The sequence below is a fragment of the Beta vulgaris genome, chromosome 2 (genome assembly GCF_026745355.1).
Source record: "Beta vulgaris subsp. vulgaris cultivar EL10 chromosome 2, EL10.2, whole genome shotgun sequence".
Classification (NCBI taxonomy): Eukaryota; Viridiplantae; Streptophyta; class Magnoliopsida; order Caryophyllales; family Amaranthaceae; genus Beta; species Beta vulgaris.
In genome coordinates this window covers 33,381,239-33,406,371 of record NC_079203.1, presented here as the reverse complement: position 1 = coordinate 33,406,371, position 25,133 = coordinate 33,381,239, and the positions used below count along the sequence as shown (strand labels likewise).

Sequence of the window (25,133 nt, the reverse complement as noted above, 5' to 3'; positions counted from 1 at the left end):
CGTATATAACTTTTGTTATTAGCAATCTAAACAGATTTACTAGTTACCCTCAGGGTTACCTAATTCGCCCCTACCCCCCACGAATCATGTCTCGATTCGTCCGTTCCAAAACGCAATTCTTTCGAGCACCAAATCGGTGGGGAATGTGAGTTAGATCGTCAAAATTGGCGATCCAAATGGTGGGTAGAGATTTCAAGTTCTAGGGTTTGAATAAACACTAATTTACATTAAATATTTTCGAACATGTTTGCGAGCTTTCGAGTCGAACTGCACTAGGCTCAGGCTCGGCTCGTTAAGGTCTCGAGCCAAACCCGAACCCATACCCGAACTCGAGTCGACCCCTCTCGAGCCGAGCTTTGACCGAGCCGAACTCAAATAGTTTGCGAGCCACCCAGGCTCATTAACACCCAGGGAATTAAAACTCTCCCGTTTCGTTACAGAACGGCCGTTCTGTAACGGATTTTGGATTTGCCGTTCCGCGAAATCCCGTTACGGAACGCCATAATAAAATTCACGTACTTCTCGCCGCGTTGTCCGTTCCGTAACGCAAACTCGCCGCGTTAGAATGATTTTATCCCCGTTACATTCGTTCTTTTCAAACATTGGCAAATTTTTTTTACATTTAATTATATATTAAGGAAACATGATATTCTATTAGATTTGATTATATTTGTTGTAATAATGCTTCATAAACTAAAAAAATGGAAATAAGTTAAAACATATTAATGTATTTTTTTAAAAAAATTCACGCCGCGTCGGCCGCGAAACGTTCTATTTCGCCGTTACAAGCCGTTCCCGCGAACGCGACCGCGAGCGCATTTTTTTTCCCTGTTAACACCCCTACCATTCCTATTAATAAAAGCATGTATTATTATTTTTGTTATACGGTTATATGTGTAAGGTTGGGCTTAGAGCTCTTAATAAGTTCATAGCCTTAAAGTAGTTTGTGACAATATAAACTTGATGAACTTACCTATGTGAATGTGAGGGTTACGCCCTATCCCCTATGAGAGTCAGAAGACTTAGGCTCTCTACAACATTCATGAAAATCCTAATCCTGGCTAATTGTGGGGCACCGATATTACAATTGCAAGAACATTTCTTGATTTGAAAAACGTTGAGTGCGAAATTATGCTTTGCTAAGTTCGTGAAAGGTTTAGAGTAAAATCAAGACATTGATATGCACTAAGTGTCAATTCAAGTCCATAAGACATTTATACTTCAAAACCTAGTATGTATTGCCCATATCATCTTCTTTCAGCCGTATTTTTCTGTTTTCTTTTTTTGAATCATGTGGGGGATTGTTAAAGTTTATAGTAGAAACTCTTTAACTTTTGCTTCAAAAGAATATGAAAAATCTTTTGCCTTTTGTTCCACATTGAAAGAATAAAAGGGAAAAGTAAGGTTTAACTATTACTCTTCCTCTACCCAGCCTTTTACTGGGTATGTGGTGATGGATGGTTATCGCACGGGCACGCGCTCTGCCCATTCGGTCCGGGCCAAGGCTAGGGCCATGGGTCATGGGCCTTGAGGAATAAACTGAACTTAACTTTCTTTTTGGGACAATTATTTATCAGCATTTAATGACCATTTTTTGTAACACCATTAAGTTACCGTTTTTAAGTGACCGTTTTACCTAATTTCTCTCTACGTCTTCTGCCATTAACCTCCATTTACTGACCGTTTCATCATATTCCTCTTCTCTTTCAATTTCTCTCTATTCTGGGCAATATTCTTAGACGTTCTCAATTTGCTTTCAGTTGACACCGCAAAGGGTAGAAGCCTTGGAGGTTGATTGATGTGAGTCTGTGTTGTAGCGAGGCAAATTCAACTTTGGGACAGTGTTTAATTCAGGCCACGGTTGTCACATAAGTTTATCTATTCATTACCAGTTTACGTTCCTGCATATCGCACCATGCGATTTGCTACTGTTTCTGTTAGTTGTGGGTTTTGATTTTGACAGTTTATGACTGTTGTTTTGTAATGGTTGGTTATTATCTGGTTTTTAGTCAATGAATAGGTTACTTTTCAATCACTTAGGATGAAGACATTTCCATTTGATGGTGTTTCGGGAAAAACAGTTTTTCATTCATAAAATAAAATCTTGCTTGATTACAAGAAAATTTTGCAATATTTCCTTTAAGTGTTACACATTAACTCCCTACAAAGTCACTTATTTTCATATTTACTCTGAAGATCATCAAAGTAAATTGTTCTCTCCATTGTATCTCATTAGTTATTTCATGTTTGACCCGGTGATCCTAGAAAAGGGAGAATTTAAACTAATAGGAAAGCGTAGTTTTCGTGCCTTGGAGTGGTATATCCAGCCCTTTTTCAATCTCTATTTCTAACACTTTGTACACATGACAATTTCTAGAGCATCAGCTTTAGTTCGCAAGTTACATTAACATCTAGGGGTGGCTTGATTATCAACATTCAACAAGAGTCAAGATAGAAAGTTCATAAGTTACATTAACATCTAGGGCCAGAGTAACCTGATTCTAATTGAGAAAACCCCAAGTTTCTATAAAGATGTGCTATGGCTCAACTCAAATTGGCTAATAGTTATTATTTATTAATCAATCTTTCACTCTTGCTTAAAACAAATTGACGGTGAAATCCTTATATCTCGTATTTTAGTGTCCATAATTGTGCAGATCCATATAATATTTCATTAAAAATAAACTCATGGAAACTTACTTTCTAGGGATGGGACTTGCTATGTTAGGATGTAATCTAAGCACATTCTTCTTATAGGGAGATCTATTAGGTTAAGAGCATGCTTGGTTCAACATTTTTGGGCTCCAAACAGAATCAATTACCTACTCCCTTTCTTCTTATTTGGTTTAACTCTTCCTCAATCCATTATCATTACTTTTTGGTATTGAACTCCCCCACTTTTTTACCTTCTCTTCCCTCTCAAGTAACGAAAACCATTTTTTTATGGTAACTGTAACCATTCCCTGTCCATTATATGGCTTGAACCAAATACCTAATAAAGGTAGCACTTTCTGTAACAATTCCCCTCCTCTAATTTGATCCCGTTCCCTATCCATTCTATGGCTTAACGAGCACCAAGAGTGATGAAAAATGAGATATGAATGGTGTTTAACAAGGTGAAAGCCTTAATTAATGCATATTGTATCTTTTTGAAAACTTTTCTTACAGCAGGCGTACAAAAAAGAGCGTGGGATTCACTACAATCCACAATATCCAACGACTTTACTCTGCACTCTGCAGACTGCAGTGGGAAATAGTCAAAAGATCAACTTGCTCTGAGAATTCTTTTCAGTGAACAATAAGCTGGAAATTCACTAAAGAAATAAGTCATTCCCAGGCTAATATTCTCTTTCCCCCAAAAACAACGATGGGCCCTCACATTATCATTCATGATAAGTCGGCATATTGGCACATATTTAATCACTCAATTAAAAAAAATATATGTCAATATAACTTTGTAGATGCAATACATCAAAATCTACTTAAGGAGAACCACTCCAGATAAATGGTCTCAAGCAAAAAAAATTCTACAGATTTGACACTGAACACAGAGAACACGTGGAACAACCACAGAATGTATCCTAGCGAATCAGCTGATATGTTTGCCTTGTTATATGGGGTGTTGTGAGGGTGGGGAGGGGGGGGGGGACTTAGCCATATGTTAATGTACCAGCACTACATTTAAGACACATGATAGAAGGGGCGAATTTCTAAAGGGAATCCATCAAAATGAAAAGAGAACAATAAGCAAGTTGTGACATAGAAAAATTACAGGATAAAGAAGAATAAGCATCAACAGATATATGTTAGTTCCTTGTAATAGCACAGAGATAAACCTGGTCATAAATGTTACATGGAGCTGTAAATCCAAAGTGCAACAAAAGCATTGAGTTTGGAAACTTTCCATAACGTATTAAAACCTGAAGAAAGAGTATTGTAGTTTTTCAGCTCAGTATATATAGAGGACAGTTCTATAAGTCAGGAGTATTAAGAAAGGGGAGCAAAGAACACAAAGTCTATATTAACAGTTTAAAATAATGAGTCACCATATAGGGAAACCACAACTTTTAAAATATGGAAAATGATATATGTAGCCCTTGGGGCTATGTATAAGGTGCTTAAAATGGAAATAAAATATTGAATCAAGCATTTATTACCTCAATTGACGTGAAAATGTGTCTTGAATTTTTAAACTGTTTCCATTTAAAGAAATGTATTTAATACTTATATGTAGCCCTAAGGGCTACATATAACATTACCCTTAAAATATATATCAGTCAAATTATTTTAGGTATCTCTTCGTGATGGAGTGAGACAGATCATCATACCGTAGAAATTTAGAATACAACTCTGGCAAGAAACTTAAACTGTGCATTATGACCCTTAAAGTCACTACCAAGTACTGACTTCCAAAAGAGCTCTTTTTTTTTTAAGAAATCCAGAAGAAACTCTTTGATCCAGATGGAAAAAGTCACTTTCAAGTCTTGGTGGAGAGAGAAATTTGAGGGACAGGTAAGTAGGAAGTTGGAACCAATAAATATAGGATGAGTTGAACAATTGTTGAGGGTAAATTTGTCAAATTAAAAATATAATAGGATTATCGTTATTTTTTTTTGGGGGGGGGGGGGGGGGGGAAGCAGGACAGAAGCAAGAATATACCGATATATTGATTTAGTAAGAAACAAAGAAAGGAGAGGAGAGATATTGACCAGTAAAGCAGAGAAGTAACCTAGCTGATCAATATTCAATTTATATGAATTAACTACTTCTCGACCTCCAAGAAGCCAGGCTACCCAGAGGGTTATTGCCACCTCATTTTGGAAGGCAACCATAGAATAATGAGACTTCGCGGAAGCACCTTCATGGTGGTGCTATTGCCAAGGAACTGGACATATCTCGTACTTTTGAGGCCATATATGCATCAATAAAAGTATACAATAATACAACAGCTTATATATAAATGCAATATGATAAACCATCTAAAAGAAATTTCAACGCCAAGCACTAATAATGTACAAGCAGATCAGCCAAGATTTGATTGTGATGTTTGGCATTAAATAGTGAAAGATTGGCTGGAGAATGGATCTTTATTTTCTAAAAAGAAAGCGAAGATATAAAGTATTGGAACAGGAAATCTTTTGAGCATGAACTAGGAACCACATATATCCTACCAGAAAAGTTGCATTCAGCAAATTAAATTGTAATCTTCTGCAGGAGTTTATGATACTAATATGTAATAAAGACCCCAAATAGCCGCTTTCAGATAGGAATAATAAGAACTAATAAAGAAATTTAATCACCTCTTCACCTGGAACATAATCCCGATCAGCGATAACCTGAAAGGTCAGCATCAATTTAAAACTATGAGCAAAAATTAATTTTTGAGTTCCAACACAATAGACCATTCAGAAAATGAAAAGTTGTTCGATTTTGAAATTTAATTGTACTTGAAAAAAAAGGTGTGAACTTGCTATTTCTCCTCTACTATCCATTCAATACTTCATCCGTAAATAATATCCATAATACCGTGAGAATCAACAAATTTAACACATGCTTGGTCAGCCATCTAATATCTATAATACCGACACTATGAGATGAAAGTAAACAAAAGATGAACATCATTTATACATCAAGCAAAACCTCTTTCGAACCTCATTTGGCCCATTAGAAAAGCATAAGTTCACTGAACTTTTTTAGGACACCAAACAAAAACCCAACAAAAGCAGAAAAAATTGACAGGAGTACTTTCCAGGAGAGAGCACAACATGAAAAAATATTATACTCAGACTTATTATACTTACTTTGACAAGATCTCAATCACCACTCAGACTCCTAAAGTCCTAACACAACATGCAAAACTGTGTCACTGAAAATATCGCAGAACTCTTCAAAAGAAATAAATAATAAGTAAATGAATAGGAACTACCAACATAATAATTATCATCTATAAGGTGAGAAGGGGTCAGCTAATGAAGGTAGTCAGAGTGACGGTAGATATTAGAGATCTAAGAATAGTATCAATTCATGTTTGGAAACAAAGCTCAAGCAGCAATGACAAGGCAGAACCACCTATAGCATAATGATTGTGCTAATAGCCATATGTATTTAGAGATTTTCCTTCAAACTTGAGAGCTGAAAGTACTACGCAAGTCAATTCTGGAAAACAATTTTGCAAAAACAATTCCATTATCTTCTTTGTTGCCAATCATTAACTTTTTCTGAAAGTTCAAAAATGTGCAGGAAGTACAAGTGCATTCTAAGTTCTAATTCAAATCTTTGTCAGATACGACATCAAAATCAACGTCATCCCAATAATCCTTGAAGTTTTTCTAGGTCAGCAAGCAAAAAAAAAGCGACCTTCAAGGCACAAATGTTGGCACAGTAAAATTAAAATTAATATATGTAATCAAGAAACAGGTAGCAGTCATACCTCCGACACTTGTTCTTTTTCATCACATAGAACAACAGACTCAGAGAGTCCATCATGATTTGAAAAGTCCGCAAATGGAATCTGCAGAGAACCTTAGTCATTTGCATAGATGATATCAAGACTAGGATAGATGACAAAGATACATACATACTGCATACATACTAAAAGTCTGAATGAATAGTAAATGTACCAGCGATTGTCCTTGCATGCTTTCCCATGCTCGAGAAGCAACTGCAAATATTGTAAATTATATTATGCATAATAGGTACATCCAGATCTCTATGCCTGGTTCTTACATGCAGTGCCTAAAGGTACCTTCTTGCTTCACAACATATAGCAAACATGATTATCAATTCTTTTCCTCTCAATATGGTTTTAGGTTTATTAGATATCACAGAAGGTCATTCTGAACCAGCTGATACAAATCATGGTATAAATAAGTGATATATATTAAGCACAACGAAGTGTAGCAGCAATATTACAGCTTACCCAAGCAAAAGGGAGAATATCAAAGCAAAAAGGCAAGCAATAATCTATTCAACACTATCCACATACCTAAAGCATAGGCATGTTTGAAGTCCTCAAATTTGACAGCCTTAAATACTTCAGAAAAGTGATCAAAAGCCTGAATCAAATTATTGAATCCATCCCTTAAAGAGTGACCAGATATAACGCAAAAAGATTCTAATAAAACCAGATATATGCCAAGAATACAGAATACATGATCTTCCGTAAAGTGTTTAACAGACTTTTTACTCATTAAGGGATCGCATTGCCATCAGTGTCGATGGCAGGAAGGCTACTAATCATTTGCAAGATAATCCAGAGTACTTAATGCCAAGAATTGTCTCAAAATAGAACCGTACAATAGTAAATGTTTGCTAACTCGCATAATTATGATTGACTAGTAAAGACTTAAACACAATTCTCACATATTGTTAAGTAGTCATTAAATATGGCATATAAAATCAAAGTTTATCTAGAAATGGACTCTTTGTAGTTGCAGGGTAAGACTGACATCGAGTGATCCAGCTCCTTTGATGTCATTGGGCTGATGTTGACATCATATCTCCCATATCGGCCTGCGTTGGCCATATCAACTTCATATTGTCCAATAAGGAATAGTACCTTTACATATCATAAAATATACGTTAAAAGTTCTTTTAATTTTGTTAATGTTTTGTAAAGCCTACGTTTAAAAGTTCTTGTGGAGCTCCCTAAAAAAGGATTATACGGAAGTTTTCCATACTTTGGAGCAAAGAGAGATGCTGGAAAATTATTGTGCAATTATTGGTGCAACAGAAAGCGAAGAGACTGCTGTAAATGAGAATGAAAAGGAAGGTTGAGACTTGGGATGATGAGGCCAAAGATTCGACACTTGGCAATCAGGTGAAAAAGAATAACCTTAAACCCCTTCCGCTTTCTTTAAAGCATGATCCTCAAGAGAATACAGTGTGATAGTCAATGCTAAATTCAACAAAGAACAACTCTCTAGTTGTTGGATGTTTTGAGAAATTATAAAAAACCAAAACACCTGGAGGACAAATAGAATAAACACGATCACTAACCCTTGGGCATCTTTGCCAACAAAAAACAGTTTGGTTTTTGCAAAGCTCCAGCCACTTTTCAGCAGTGTGAGAAGGCCATTCTCTCTGAATACACAAAAAAAAGACAGAAGTTTTCCTGGATGATTCCAGTTAATAGGAAGGTATAGCTAATCTCTTCAAGGTGTTTATAAGATGTGAGATAATAAACTTAATCTTCAATTGATTATCTGGCACAAGAGACGGTTGTCTTGGTCTAGAAAAATGGAAGAAAATGATATAAGGAGCCAACAAAGTAGGGTAAGAAAACGCATAGGTTAAGATTAAAGGGTTTAAAAAAGATATTTCGATTTGGGTGACAATTTGACTATGTAATTAACGAGAAAATGAACGCCTCTAATTTCTACCATGCAAACGAATCAAAGTGAGTTCAACAAAAAAGCAAATCCAAAAAAGCTCCTTGAGAAAGACTAGTGATGTTGTGCACTTGCAAGCACTCAGGCGTTCATGAGGGGGAAACGACACGGTGGAGGGTGTTGAACTGTTGACTAGGGATGACAATCTAGTTCGGATCCGACCCTAGTCTGCTCTGATCCGAAGGAAAAAATCCGAGCCGACTCCGACAAAAAAATAATCTGAATCCAACTTTGCGAATCCCATTAAAAACTGACATTCCAATCTGACTCCGGCTTTAAGGCAATTAATCCTTATTCTTTATTTATATCAATGTATTATGTATGTATAATCTGACTCCGACTTTGAGGCATAGTATTATATATGAGTTTTCCAATGAAGAAATGATTGTTAAATTAATAATAATGTCTAGATTATTTGACTATATATAAGATTTTCATATGATTATTAAAAAAATAGTAATGATTAGATTATTTGTATTATAGCACTCCATCCATCCTAGAACATCCATCCTTTAATAGTCTGAACACTTTCCTTATATGTTTGTCCCAAATTAGTTTAAACACTTTCAATTTTGACATGGTTCCAATAATACTAATTATTTCTTTTATACTCCTTTGGCTCACACTCCACCTTTATCGATGAAAAGTTACCCAACTTTCTCTCTCATCCAATAAAAAAAAAATACACCACCAACTACTATGACATCTATTTTTTTAATAAAATAACATTTGATTACCACACTACAACTTATCACCTTAAAGTACGTGTCCAAACAAGTGTTTAGATTTTTTTAAACTCGGATCGGGTTAGAGTCAAATGTTAGGATTTTAAGTCGGATCAAACTCGGATTTTCGGACTCGGGTGTTGGGGTCGGAATTCGACTTTTTGTGGCGTCGGAGTCGAGTCCGACACATTGCCATCCAAGTACTGCCATCTCTATGTTGCACTTATTAAGAAACGGAGGAAGTATAATATATGATTTCAAATTTCATATATATAGTTTTCATACTTGCTAAAAGTGGTTATAAAATTTAGCAAATTGATATCTTCCTTTGAATATTTTAAGCTTTCTAAATTTTCAAAGGATTTCATTTACTATTTTAGTTTTCTTAAAATAACTGGAGGTTATTAATAATCTAACAATCTCCCACTTGAAGACTGATTTTAAATCTATCTTCACACCTTATTCCATGTAGCACAATCATTTCTCATATGTCACTCATGTAGGCCAACTAAAGTTGAACACAACTTCAGTTTGTCAATAGTTACCGTCTTTGTTAACATATCTGCCGGATTCTCAATTCCATGAATTTTCTCGAGCTTTGACACTCCATCTTCTAATAGAGATCTTATGAAATGATACCGAAGCCCGATATGTTTTGTTCTAAAATGGAATGCTGAATTCTTTGCCAAATGTATTGCACTTTGACTATCACTGTACAACACATTATTCTCTTGCTTGAATCCTAACTCAGTTAACAAACCTTGAAGCCATATCATCCCTTTACTAGCTTCAGTTACTGCCACATATTCAAGTTCTGTAGTGGATAGAGCAACAATCTTCTGCAACCGCGACATCCAACTATTTCCAACTGTGAATATATAACCGGTGGTACTTTTTCTTTGGTCGACTTCACCTCCGTAATCAGCATCGACATAGCCTTTTAGTTTTAACTCACCTTTGCCGAAGTGCATACACTTCTCTGTGGTACCTCGTAGATACCTCAAAATCCACTTAACTGCTTCCCAATGAATTTTTCCTGGATTTCACATGAACCTGCTAACAACTCCCACTGCATGTCCAATATCTGGTCTTGTACAAACCATTGCATACATTAAACTTCCAATAGCTGAGGCATAAGGAACCTTAGCCATATAATCTTTATCTTCCTCCGTCTGAGGAGACTGATCCTTGGATAATCGAAAGTGACTTGCTAAGGGTGTGTTCACTGGTTTAGCGTCGGTCATATTAAATTTTTGCAAAACGCGATTGATGTAATCTACTTGAGATAGCTGCAAAGTACCTTTATGCTTATCTCTTGTAATTTGCATTCCAAGAATCTTCTTTGCTGGGCCTAAGTCCTTCATGTCAAACTCCTTTGACAAATTCTGCTTCAATCTTCTTATATCATCCATATTCGAACCTGCTACTAACATATCATCAACATAAAGTAGTAAGATGATATAACTGGATTTATATCTCTTGACATAGCAACAGTAGTCAGCGTTGCACTTCTGGAAATCTTCCTATGCATAAAGTTATCAAACTTTTTGTACCATTGTCTGGGGCTTGTTTTAGGCCATACAAACTTTTCTTAAGTTTGCACACCATATTTTCTTTCCCACTTTCTAAGAAACCTTCTGGTTGATGCATGTATATTTCTTCATCCAGATCTCCACGAAGAAATGCAGTTTTCACATCCAATTGCTCAAGATGAAGATCTTCAATGGCAACAATAATCAATACAGTTCTGATGGTATTGAGTTTCACAACAGGTGCAAAAATCTCATTGTAGTCAATCCCTTCTTTCTGTTGGAATCCTTTGACTACTAATCGAGCTTTTTATCTCTTGGAACCATCATGCTCCTTTTTCACTCGATATACCCATTTGTTGTGAAATGCTTTTTACCCATGGGTAATTCAGCTAATTCCCATGTCTGGTTTGAGATCAAAGATTGCATCTCATCTTTCATTGCAAGCTCCCACTTGCTAGCATCACTGGTTTTACATGCTTCATCATAACATTCAGGCTCCCCTTCATCAGTTAATAACAGATAATTCATATATTTTCTGTTAGGCACATGAGGTCGAGAGGATCTTCTTAGTACAGGAGGAGCTGGAATAGAAGGTTGTGTTGTTTCGGATTGCTGCGTACTGTTGTGTCCACCATGTTCTCCTTCTTCAGGACTTGTTACAATTTCTTCTATAACAGGACTATCTGGGATAGAATTTGGATCTACAAATATTGGCCCACTCTGATCTAAGTCGCTGGCATCAACTTTATGTTTATCCTTATACATGACTCTTTCATTAAGATCACATCTCTAGTACGGATCACCCTTTTATTTTCATCATCCCAAATACGGTATCCAAACTCATCTCCGCCATAGCCAATGAAAGTACATTTCTTTGATTTAGGATCAAGCTTATTCCTACCTTGATCACTAATATGCACATATGCTAAACAACCAAAAACCTTTAGATGAGACAAATTTATCTCTTTTCCAGTCCACACCTCTTCTGGTATTTTATATTCTAGTGGAGTCGATGGTCCTTGATTGATCAAGTAAGCTGTTGTGTTGACTGCTTTTGCCCAGAAATGCTTCGGTAAACCTGACTGTATACGAATGCTTCTGGCTCTTTCTGTCAATGTTCGGTTCATACGCTCAACTACACCATTGTGTTGAGGCGTACCCGGCACAGTTCTCTCCATCTTGATTCCATGCTCATAGCAAAACTTCTTGAATGTGGTGTCTTCATATTCACCACCATTGTCGGTTCTTAACTTCTTAATTTTCAGACCTGTCTCATTTTCCACCATAGCTTTCCATCGCTTGAAAGCTTCAAACACTTCAGACTTGTGTTTTAGAAAGTAAACCCATACCTTCCGGGAGTAATCATCGATGAAAGTCACAAAGTAGTGTTTTCCACCGATGGATGAAGTAGTTGTTGGTCCCCAAACGTCGGAGTGAACAAGCTCCAACTTTTCCTTCTTTGGGGTTCCACCACTAGTTTGAAAGCTTACCCTTTTCTACTTTAAGTATGCATTCCTCACACATATCTATCTCTAACACACTGTAACTCTGGAATTTTTCCTTTTGAATGCATAAGCTTCATCCCTTTCTCACTCATGTGGCCAAGTCTTTGGTACCACAATTTGGAATTTTCATTTCCTGCTGCAACTGCAATCGTACAACATGCCCCTGTTGTCATGTAAAGAGTACCACTCTTTTTATCGTGAGCAACTGACATGGCTCCCTTTAAAAATCTTCCAATTATCACCTTGGAATTTTGTAGTGTAGCCTTCACTAGCCAATTGCCCAACTGAGATCAAGTTCTTTCTTAGGTCGGAAATATGCATGACATCCTTCAGCTCCCAAACTGACCCATTTAACTTAATCTTAACTACACCTTTACCAACAATGTTACAAGGTTGGTCATCACCAAGGTATACCTTTCCAAGGTTTCCAGGGACAAACTTCTCGAAGAATTCTTTCTTCGAAGTAGCGTGGAATGATGCTCCAGAGTCTAACACCCAAGACTCTTCCTTACTCTCCAGAGAGCATATCAATGCATCATCTCCTTCCAAGGTAGAAGTGATATTTGCTTCTGCCTTCGCTTCTTGATTTTTCGGTGCACTCTTGCACTGATTTTTGTAGTGCCCGGTCTTCCCACAATTCCAACACTCGATAGTCTTCGAGCTCGTTGAATTATTGGGAGTCCTTGATTTCGATCTCCAATTTCTAGATTTACCTCGATAGCTTGATCTTCCACATTCATTCCTTCTGATTGAATTTCTTCCTCTTGACTCTGTACGCAATACTGAAGAGGTTGATGATTCACCCGACTCTCTCCGTCGGATCTCTTCACTGAGAACCAGATCACGAACATCGTCAAATTTCAACTTATTGTTGCCTGACGAGCTACTCACAGCTGTGACTGTAGCATTCCAGCTATCTGGTAATGAAGACAAAAGTATCAATGCTCGAACTTCATCTTCAAAATCTATTTCGACTGAACTAAATTGAGTTGTGACTGAATTAAGTTCGTTGAGATGTTGAGCTACCGATGCACCTTCCGTCATCCGCAAATTGAATAACCGCCTCATTAAATGAACTTTATTAGAGGCTGATGGCTTCTCATACATATTCGAGAGAGCTTTCATAAGACCTGCTGTGGTCTTTTCCTTTGCTATATCAAAAGCAACATTGCGCGATAACGTTAATCGGATAACTCCGAGGGCTTGTCTATCGAGAAGATTCCAATCTTCATCTTTCATTCCCTCTGGCTTAGTTTCCGAGAGAGGTTCATAAAGCTTTTTCTGGTATAGGTAATCTTCGATCTGCATCTTCCAAAACCCGAAATCTGCACCATCGAATTTCTCGAGTTTTATCTTTCCTTCATCTGCAGCCATTGCTCCCACTCAAATCTAACTTCTTTGGATCGTATTTTACGATTCGTCTATGGATACGAACAAAATTTACCAACTCGGCTCAGATACCAGTTGTAAGGAAATAATATGCAAATTTCCTTTAGAATCAGATTATTGGGAACAACACTTTAGTAGAAATGGCACAACCAAATATTACAAGAATATTTGTATATCTAACTCTGCTGCAAAACTTTTATTAGAATGGTAAAGAAAAATATAACAAGTGTTTACAACACTTATAAAACAAATATCACACACCTCAAATACACTCAAGAATTTTCGCAGAAATTCTTATCAAAGCTTCTCTTTCTCTCTAAGCTTATTTGTTTTGTTCTTAAGATAATATAATATATGATTTCAAACTTCATATATATAGTTTTCATACTTGCTAAAAGTGGTTATCTAACTTTAGCAAATTGATATCTTCCTTTGAATATTTTAAGCTTTCTAAATTTTCAAAGGATTTCATTGATTTACTATTTTAGTTTTCTTAAAATAACTGGAGGTTATTAATAATCTAACATATTTAACCCTCAACCAAGTGATCAAAGGAAAGGAAGTCAGAGTCAAAAATAGAGCACTAGAAAGTGGTGATTTAATGATGCTGGCTCCTACAACGTAATGATGAATAGCAACTACTTTTTCTCATCACACATTCCTCACATTCGGGGAAGGATAGTTGAAATCGGTAAACAGCCACCCTTGTATTATGAATAAGTCAAACAAATGAACTTAAATTCAGACATTACTTATTTACCAAAAATTAAAATTTCAAAGAAGTATTACAATGAACTAGTTTATACTACTTCCTTTCCTATTTAATCTACACAGTTTGCTTTGGGGTATAACCAAGGAAAAAGTGAAAGTGAAAAAGTAAGGGAGAGAGAAGAGGAATTTTGAAAAGTGGGGAGTAAGAAGTACAAAAAGTAAATAAAAATATAGATGAGAGATAAAAGGAAGGGGTATGTGGGGGGTTTTAAGTGGGTTATTATATTTGGTGAGGGACCACATGGGGGATAATAGTGTGGAATACTAATTGAACATTTTACTTTATATAGATAAAGCAACAGTGTAACTATTAATAAGGAACGGCGCGAAAATAAAAGCGCGTAGATTAAAAAGGAACAGAGGTAGTATATATCAATAATGCTCCCTCTATTTTTTAAAGATCTTCCTACGTTCTAAGTCCTTTCGAAAAGATCTTCCTACTTTTACTTTATTTCCTATTTGGTAAGGGTTTGTTCCCTTTAAGCACTACCTTACCCCTACTTGTAGGACCCACATAACCATATCACTATATTATTTAAATAATAAGGACCCACTTTCACACACTCTCTCCTCCTTGCCTTGGATTCAGTCGCTACAGTATATAGGAAGATCTTTAAAAACGGATGGAGTATGTAAACTATAATACGTTTAAAGCCATTTAAACATAAGTTTAATTTGATATTGAAAAATATTAAATATACTTTAATTTCGCTTTTAATTATAGCTTAATTACATAACAATCAAAGGCTAATATCGAAATAAAGATAATAAAACATACTCATATTCTTACACACACACACACACACACACACACAAATAGTTAAACCTTTACTTAAATCCTGACTTGTTCACCAATTGCTGCCTCCTAATAGAGAGAACATAAAAGAAATATAAAGAATAACCTCATCAAAGTGAAAAGACTTACTGGTTTAATGGCCAAATAATCTTTTCTAATTTTAGCTTCTTGGTTAATTGTCTCCTGGTATAGTGAACTTTGTCGTATCATTTCCAACTCGTTTTCGCACCAAAATATCTACAACAAGAGTTCCACATAGCGGAATCAATATAAACTTAGAGCATTCATATTTCACAAGGAAAAACAAAATAGCACGCGTGTTACACGACATGACCAAATGACAAACCAGAGATCTGCAATAACGAATCAGAGACTCGATATGCTATGTTAAACATATATATATATCCTCCGTTTCAAAATACTTGACACGGTTTGACTTTTAAACTATTCACACACTCTCCCTTGACCGTGTTTTGTGATTTCTACATAAGGAAAAACATAGTCATATGATATTGTTAGATTTATCTCGACACATACTTTCAGAATATCAATTTTATTAAAAAAATATGCATTGGCAAGCGTATAGAGAGAAGTGTGTCAAGTATTTTGAAACAAAGGAAGTATGTCGCTAACAAAAATTCGAAGCACAAAGATTATTACCCAGATATCTTAAAAGAAAACAAAAATTTACAATAATACAACGGCAAGTTGATTGCTACATGTAGTCTCCACTTTTCAAGCAACGCATAGCTACTTGTCCATTCTCTGGTTAGCTATCAAGACATCCAAATCAGTTGTTTTCATGACAGAGCCTTCATGTGCATTAGAGATATGGTTTTGTACCTAGAGTGCAAACAAACTAAGCCAAGCTTGTAGGCAGGCTAGGCTCAAACCTGACTCTGCTACGTCTTCTTCACCTTTTTCTCGGGATTTGTTACTTATTCTTGATATAGTTGGATTAGAGTAGAAGAAATCTTGTTTTATACTTTACTACCAGATATATTTGTATGCGTAACAGTAAACATTATGAACATTTAATATTGTGACAATATACATTTAGAAGAATCTAACAAGAAACATGGTAACTTTTCCCTAATATATTAACATGAAACATGGTCATATGCGATTGGACCAAGACTTCAAGAAAAATCACGCAGACGAGATTTAACAGCAAAATTTCAAAAGAGACCAGATGAAAAAATCTTACACCAGATAAACCTTAATAAATGCAAACCATATAACCTTATATAAGTTGAAGAGAGCACAACCTATGCCTAAAGAGTTCAAGCACAATCAAGTAAAGCTAAGCCCAAAGCTCTAATAAGGTTCCTTAGGTAAAAAAAATTCTTGTTGAAAGCTAAAGTAGAAAAAACAACAGTATATTTACTAACGCACAAAAAATACAAGCACAAATATAAAATTAATAACTTAAAAAAAATTGATTTAAGCCTACGTCCTAAGACTCGATCAAGTACGGACGCAATTTTAAAAAACAAGCTTTAGCCGAGCTGACTTAGCTCTGTTAGAGCCTACTTGTAGCTATGCTTCTACTCAAGGCACCTACACAATAAGCTTTACTTTAGCAAAAGCTCTTCCAGTCACTTAGATTTTCTTCTTACGGTACCTTTATAGGCACCTAAACATGCAATTTATCACAAGTGACGAACCTTGTCAAATGTTTTGTTAGCATAACAGCTTTAATCTTTTCTTTTTAATCCTTTATATTCCAAGTAAACCAGTGTAGACAATGTGGATATAAATCCTTTTTCCTTTACTATGGTTGTTTCTATTAAAGAGTTAAGAGAATGAATATAAGGAGCTGGCCACATACCCACCAACATATCAACTAAAGGACAGTCCCTTGTCACATAGTCAGATCCCAAAAATCAGTCATGGTGCTGGAACATGGATCACTCCTCTGCCAACTCTACCTCAGTAGAACTACAACCTTAGCTTTATCATCTGACTTGTGAGAGTGCATAAGCAATACACTGTTAATATTTGCATGGACAGAGTAGTAAGGTAGGAAATTCTTTGAGCTCTCCACCCACTATCTCCAAAACCTCAAATGACAGATATGACTGGTGTATTGATTTTGAGTAGGCTCTTCGACTTCATTTCTTACCTTGAAATTTGCTACATAAAGTAAGATAGTATAAAGTAAGCAATGATTGGTAGTGTATTTGTATCGTCCAACCAAAAGAGAGGGACCCGAGGATACCCAGGTTTTGGTGGCTTCTTTTGCAAACACCGTGTCATAGTCTAAATATTGGACGAAGTCGCTATACTGATAAGTGTTAACCATCATGGAACCATTTATGCTGGCAATGCGGTCGGTGTGCAGCTGTTGTAGCTAGGGATGGCAATCCCGTTCTTATCCGACTTTGGTCCGCTTCGATCTGAAAGAAAATCTGAGCCTACTCTGACAAAATAATAATCCGAATCCGACTCCGTTTAGAAAGTCTGACTCCGAGTCGATGGAGGATCAGATCCCATAAAAAAAACGACATCCAAATCCGGATCCGACTCCAGCTTTAAGGCTTTATATTTATATATTAATGTCTTATGTATGTATAATCCAACTCCGACTTTGAGGCAATTGTATTACTTCCTCCGTTTCACAATATTTGCAATACTTTTGGAAGACTCTGAGACAATTTTTCAATTGTGTATAATTAGATGGGAAGGGGTATATAATTAGACTAACTAATGATACTTCCTCCGGTTTTTTTTTACTTAGCAACACTTTTTTTTCATCAACTCCAATGCAAAATTTGGATAGGAGAGAGGTGGAGATGAAAAAAGACAGGGTCCCATATGATTGGAGAGAGATAGAGAGAAAGGAAAAGCAAAAGTAGAAAGTGTTTCAAGTAATTAATTATTTCCCTTTTAAGAAAGTGTTCCAAGTGAAAAACGGAGGAAGTACAATAAATCCACTATATCAACAACTAGCACCCACCATTACCACCCTACCACCGCTAGCCGCCACCACCCCGCCAACACCACCACTACAACCACCCCGCCAACACCACCCCGCAAACACCACTGCCAGCACCACCACCACAACCATCTCGCCACCACCACAACCACCCCGTCACCACCATCTTCCATTTCAAGAAAATTCACAAAAATTCACCAAGATCTTCATCTTCTCCATCTTCATCTTCTGTGTGAGCAAATTTAAAAAAACCAAACAGATCTAATCTAACCAAATTATATATCTAACCAAAAACAAATCAGAGACGAAGGAAGAAGGAGATCGAAGGAGAACAAAGGATAGAGAAAGGAGAAGGGTTGCGTTCGTCTTGGTTAGTCTTCTTCGTTCGTTCGTCTTCTTCTTCGTCAGTTCTTCGGGCGTTCGTCTTCGCTCGATTTCTCAGCGGTGGTCGCTTCACAGCGGTGGTCGATTTGCAGTTTGGGGAAGGAGAGAGAGTGCGTGAGGGAGGAGCTCGACTTCGCAGCGGTTGTCCGACAATGGTGTCGAGGGTAGGAGGGGAGAGAAAGAGGGTGTGAAGAAAGAGAGAGGGTGGGGGTGGTAGGGTGAGAGAGTGAAGATCATGGAGTAGTTAGGGGAAAGATTAGGTAGGTTAATTGTTTTAGATTAGAGTATGTAATCAATACTTATTAATAAAGTAAGGGTATCTAAGTAATTTCACCTTTCTAAACTTACTAAAAAAGGAACGAAAACATAGTGTTGCAAATATTTTGAAACATCCCGAAATAGAAAGTGTGGCAAATATTATGATACGGAGAAAGTATATAAGATTTTCACATTGAAGAAATGATTGTTAAAAAAAATAGTAACGATGAGATTATTTGTATTATACTTCCTCCGTTTCACAATAAGTGAAACATAGAGAAAGTGGGGAGTTACCAAGGAATTTAGAGAGAGAAAGTTGGGACCACAATAAAGTAGAGTGAAGAAGTATTGAAGTTGTGGTCCCTTCTTATTTTTTGATGGTATATTTGTAATAAGAGTGAACTTTTTTTTACCATTTGGAGCTTGGTTTCACTTATTGTGATTATTCCAAATACAGAAAGTGTTTCACTTATTGTGAAACTCCATATGATTGTTAACAAATTAGTAATGATAAATTATTTGTATTAAAGATTTTTATATGATTGTTAAAAAAATGAGTAACGATTAGATCATTCGGATCGGGTTTTAGGATTTTTAGTCGGGTCAAATTCGGATTTTCAGAGTCGAATGTTGGAGTCGTAATCGGATTTGAAATCCTACTTCTTGTAGGGTCGGAGTCTGTATGCATAATTCGGTTCAAGTCCTACTCGCTGTCATCCCTAGTTATGGCCTTAGATCTCAATCATGATAAGCTCAAAAAACCTTTAGAATGTGGATATATAGCTGATATTTAATACCATGCCCCCAACCCATTTAAAAAAGTATGTTGGGACATCATATTGAGGAAGTGTAAAGCACATTGAGGGATGGAGGGTGTAAAAAGGGAGTTTGAGTATTAAAGGTGTGAGAATAAAGTGGATGTTGTAGGTGTACTATACTTCATTACCTATAGCATCAAAAAACAAGGTCTATTATAACTTTATTACCTAAAAGGCTACAACATCATAGAGCTTTATTTGATCTTTGTCTTGTATAATCAAGTATCAACACTACTATTATCATCAATTCAAAATGTCCATTAACAATGCTTCAAAGAGGTTGGATTAGACAGATCAATTGCCCTGCCAAGATACAGACCTGTTAGTCAGATGGCAGAATAGCATTTGTTTATGGTTAACTCTAGCAAAGGGGAAACAGTAACAATCCAATCTACTTGGTAAGGCATAAAATCTCTCTAGTGCACTGCCACTAAATTGCGCAGGAGTTGTGCTTCAAGTTTTAATGAAAGGACCTCAACATTGTTCTGGCAGGAAGAAACCTAGTGAGCATTAAAGTAGTGGTTTTGGCAGATGTCGGTGTTCGGACTCGTGCATATAGCCATTTACATAATTATTTGTTCTTTAGGAGGCATAGTTTCTGACTTGGCAAGAGTACTATCTCGTAAACAATTTGAAATAAACCATACCTACGGGACTTGCGTGTTTAGAAAGGGGCAAAGCAAAAAGTATGAAGCCCAAAAGTAATGACTAACCAAATGCCATCTTTAGCATACCCAAAAGACTGCAAGCATTGTCTTTCTAGCACATCAAGCAAGTCTTCAATTTCAGTCGAAGATTTAACTCTATGAACGTGTTCCATGATTCACAAATGCAGCTGATGAGACTACGTTTTGCATATAGCACAAAACTTTAACTTTGCGGTTGCTCAACTTGCATAGGAAGAAGGTGAGCTCAACTCATGAAGGACACCTCAAACAGTCACACACTCACACATAGCAAAGAATTTCAATATGACAGAAACAGAAGGTAAGCTGCTAATGCCAAGTTTTTTCTAGATATTAATACAACTACCTCAATGGTTTTTTATATCTATATGAGAAACACGAAGGACTAAGAACCAACAACAAAGCTACCCCTCTGTTAACATATAATGAAGTATATAATCACAACTACACATTTACATAAGTTATACATGTGCGTAATTTCATACATGAGATTACTACATATGATACAAGTATACAACAAAACAAAATTTAAGAAACATGACAACAGAGGCAAAGACCAGAAAAACAAAATCTAGGGTGGAATTAGTAACTACCGTGCTATGCAACTCTCCATGCCGAGGAAGACGAGAGATGTAAGGAGCCCATTCAGAACTCTATCAGGAAAAACAGGAAAAAAAATTATCAAAGACCAGCTCAATTTGGATTACATAAAAATTAGAAGGAAAAAAACAATTATTGTAGGCTCGTAGCGAGGTGAAATTAATATCAACATCTCATTTATTTCGATGCTCCCTAGAGAGCCAGAGGCTCCCATCCAGAGCAGGTTAGAGGTTAACTCCTCATCCCTGAGTTCATTATTCAAACCATCAACCATATGGCCATACCTGACCTTTTTTCTGCTCAACTAGAATTACAACTGCAAGTTTTGCTACAGTTCCTACAGCATCAGCGAGCAAGGGCTTGATTTCAGGAAGGACATTGTCCGGAGATATTTGCTGTCAACCAAAGAGTGGCAGTTTCTTGTAAAACTTTGAGTTAGTAGCACTATCTTGGATGTAAAAGAACTTCCTCTACAAGACTACAACCATTACCGCAGTGAAAGGAACTTTCAGTAGGCAATCTCCAGCTTGTATGGTCTTACAAGCAAACAGGGACCTACAAAGACAAAGGGACAAATGGTGAGGTGGAGCCTGGAGGTCATAGCTTATAAGGGTCATTACCCACACCAATGACCCAACATACAGAAGTCCACAACTTGAACGATAATGTACTTCACCATTTGTAATACCCGTCACATTCCCATAGACTATTTTGAGGTGCCAAGAAAAGTTATCACCTTCCCTAAAATAGTAATAATATATAACTGAAAATTCCAATCTGTCTCTACTTAGACTAAATGATGAAGAGACTTTATACGTAGTCCAACTATCCAACCATAATCAAGGATTTTCTGGTAAGATCATGGATTCATGGCATCTTCTTAAAATATTTTTTGACACATTAAAATATGGACCTTAATCCTCTACTTTACTTTATTATGATTCAAAGGAAAAAAAAAAGCATGCAGCTAAAATAACTCACTCAAAACGCCTTGTTAAGGATGACATGGTACAATTGGACCGAACAAACCCTTATGGGATAAAAATTCGGCTGCTTGTAAACCTTCAGGTGCTGTCTATTAGGGATTGGGTCAATGGGAGAACGGGACAATTTTTTCTAGACAGAAAGAATAAAACCCTCTCAGCCCCCATCTCTTATGTTGGCCAATACAATTCATTTCTCCTATAACTTCACTGGTAGAATAAAAAGTTCTGATGTTGCAACCTTTAACGCTCTTTTCCTCTTAAATGAGTAACAAAAAAGCCCACAGAGAGTCAGTGGCAGATCCACTACAGTTCACTGCATTTGAACTGAAAAAAAAGAAAAACAAAAGGAAAGTTTGAGGAGAGAAAAGAGTGTTACTGACTATGTGTGGCAAGAATAACTGAAGAAGCATAAGTAGCTCAATAGTTCATCTGTGTCTGTGTGATGTTGTTAGGAACGTAAAGGTCAGGACTCAGGAGTTGATCCCCCCTTTAAATGATCTCTTTTCCCCCTTCTTACTCAATATACATGACAGATGGCACCATTCACGTGTCTATCGTGATTTTTTTTTTTGAGAAAAATATGTGGTTTTTTTTTAACAAGTGCTGCTATATCTTAGAGCTTATGCATGCTCTAGGTATCTTGAGTCTTGACTCTATTTTACATAGAAAAATTCCCCTCCTCCCCTCCCTTGAAGTTTATTTCTTAAAAAAGAAAAAAAAAATACCCTGCAGCCTGAACAAAATTCCAGCAAGAAATGGAGAACCACAATACCGCCTCGTCATCCAAAAAGCATTAACAACCAGAATTCCAAATTTTCTCATGAACAAGTTGAAATTAACAATAACTCCCTTTTTTTGCAAAACTTAACCATTTTAGTTGTTCATGGTTTTAGCACACGCATCTTTGGCCATTCATATTCTTGGATACCTATTAAAAGAAACTATAAAAAGTTGTTGAAATTTTCTTTCTTATATACTTCTTCCGTTTCATAATTCTTGCAACAGTTTAACTTTTACATTATCCATATACTAACTTGGACTATACGTTTTGCTAATTTATATGAAAAAACTAATGTTATTACTTTGAAATTTAATTGGAATAGTATTATTGCATATTGAACATTAACAATATTATTCTTACTCCCTATAATAATATGAAGGTTGTCCTTTTTTGTTTGTGCCATATAAGATTGACACATCCATTTTTGGCGTGGTCTCACTGTTATTTTATTAGTATTTTTACAACCTTTTGGCCCACACTCTATCTTTATCAATAAAAAAGTACCCAACTTCCTATCTCCTTCAATAAACATATACACCAACTCCTATCACATCTACACTTTAATATGATAACATTTGATAACCACACTATACTTTATCATCTTAAACTACGTGTACCATCAATTGTTCAGATTTTTATGGGATGGGGGAGTACTAATTAATAATTATACTACCGCTATTTTTTAGATGCGACACTTGCATTTTTTATAATTGTATTAAAATAATCAAATGTTGCATCTAATAAAAATACAGAGGTAGTATAGGATATTAATGATCAAAGTTATCATGTAGCAAGCGTAAACATTAAAGTATTGCAAATATTATGAAACACTCCCTCCTGTCTTGATTAGTTTACCCCTTTTTTTCACAAAGTTTTAGGATGAACAATGTTGTGGGACATAAAAAGAAACAGAAACTATTATTTTATATTAAAGTTGAATATAGGTGTGATGAAAAGTTAGTAATCCCATTCCAAAAGTTAAAAAAAAAATGGGTAAACTAATAAGGGACATCCCAAAAAGGAATACAAGTAAACTAATAAAGACCGGAGGTAGTAAGTTGTATGAGCTTTGCCTAATTTCAATCACATAACAAATCACATTGAGTTTTTTATGCAACATTTGCAAGTTTTTATACGACATTTGTCATTTTTTGAACAGCATTAGTACTTTCTCATACATTTGTTATTTATCATACAACATTACTATTTCATTGAGCTATATCTACTTTATTTTATTTTTATTTTAAAAAAGTAACATATTTCTTTTATTTAAAACAATGCCATGGGTTGTTTCCAACCAGGTTGGAACTAGGCATTTCTCATAAAAGTACGGCAAAGTTAATGAACTTTGACTTTGAAAAGGCAAACTGCTAAAGTATTGCAGGATACATGAGGGAATAATCCTTTTGTTTCTCCTAAATCCAAACTGTCACTGATGAAAATTTCAAACATCTATCTATCTACCTCGAATTCGAGTGCACATGAAATTTATTCCCTCCGTCTACATTTTCCTTAAATGGTTGTTTCCTTTTAATCGCATACGTTTTTCTTACTTGGGTACTTTGGCCCACCAGTAATACTATAATATTGTTTTCCTCTTTTTCCATCCAAAAGTACCACTATTGTACTTTTCTCCATTATTTTACCTTCAATAAGTCAAAAAATACCATCCAAAAAGCTTAAAAGTTACATTGCCTAAATTATTGTACATACAACAATGTAGCAATACAATTCTAAAGTCATAATCATACAATCCCTCTCAACCACAACAACAACAACAATAACAACAACAACAACAACAACAACAACAACAACAACAACAACAACAACAACAACAACAACAACAACCACAACAACAAAAAAGAGTAAGAAAAAAGAACCTTCCATAATCAGATTTTCCAATAGAAAGCACGGAAGAAACCTGTGCTCCAGCCTTCTTCTCCAACCAGGGCAAAAAATCATCGCAATTTTCATCTCGACACTTCGAAACCTATTATTCATTTCGAAATTCGTGAAATGTTGTGTTAAGATAGGCAGGTTTAAGTTGGGAAAATGGAAGAAACATACTCAATTGAACTTAGAGAAGGAAGAATGAGAGAGAAATAGTGATGAACCTTTAACCTGTTAGGAGAAGCACTGTGTTGTTGAAGTCTGACGAGAAGATGATGATAGAGAGTGAGAACCGAGCGTGGAAAATTCGAGAAATTCACAGCTCGTGTGGTTGAACCCATTCTAAGCTCAACTCTGAGTTACTCTTCGACTCAAATACAAGTCATCCAAACAAAATTCGAGAAATTTCACTTTGAGTTATAATTCGTCTTCATGTCATTATATTAAACATGTACGCATTTATGACCAGGGGCGGATTTAGCACATAACATGCTGGTGCACGTGCACGTGCACCAGCAATAAAAAAAAATAATTCAGAAAATCACGCATGTTCTTTTCCTCACCCCCACAATCGCGACCTTTCTCTCTCATAAAATCCCCAACTTTCTCGCTGCCTCGCTTCGTCCGGCGGCTTCACCGGCGGCGCCTCGTTGGCTAATAGTCCTGGGCGATTTGTGGCTTCGT

The 25,133-nt window shown here is 36.1% G+C and overlaps 1 protein-coding gene across 2 annotated transcripts in view; it reads right to left on the bottom strand.

Moving 5' to 3' along the window:
- Positions 1-24,911, bottom strand: part of LOC104886907 (ribosomal lysine N-methyltransferase 4) — a 31,259-nt gene extending 6,348 nt beyond the window's left edge. Inside the window, exons 1-11 of one of the 2 annotated variants that reach the window (XM_010671446.4) lie at positions 24,674-24,911; positions 24,440-24,549; positions 21,284-21,347; positions 21,077-21,187; positions 20,786-20,845; positions 15,238-15,345; positions 6,986-7,055; positions 6,621-6,661; positions 6,431-6,511; positions 5,301-5,336; positions 3,837-3,920 (exon numbers count right to left, since the gene is read on the bottom strand). In XM_010671446.4, the coding sequence (XP_010669748.1) occupies positions 3,837-3,920; positions 5,301-5,336; positions 6,431-6,511; positions 6,621-6,661; positions 6,986-7,055; positions 15,238-15,345; positions 20,786-20,845; positions 21,077-21,187; positions 21,284-21,347; positions 24,440-24,549; positions 24,674-24,790 (882 nt within the window). In that variant the 5' untranslated portion in view covers positions 24,791-24,911. The remainder of the gene's footprint in view (positions 1-3,836; positions 3,921-5,300; positions 5,337-6,430; positions 6,512-6,620; positions 6,662-6,985; positions 7,056-15,237; positions 15,346-20,785; positions 20,846-21,076; positions 21,188-21,283; positions 21,348-24,439; positions 24,550-24,673) is intronic. The other variant, XM_010671447.4, reaches the window with a different exon arrangement.
- Between the last annotated feature and the right edge of the window lie 222 nt (positions 24,912-25,133).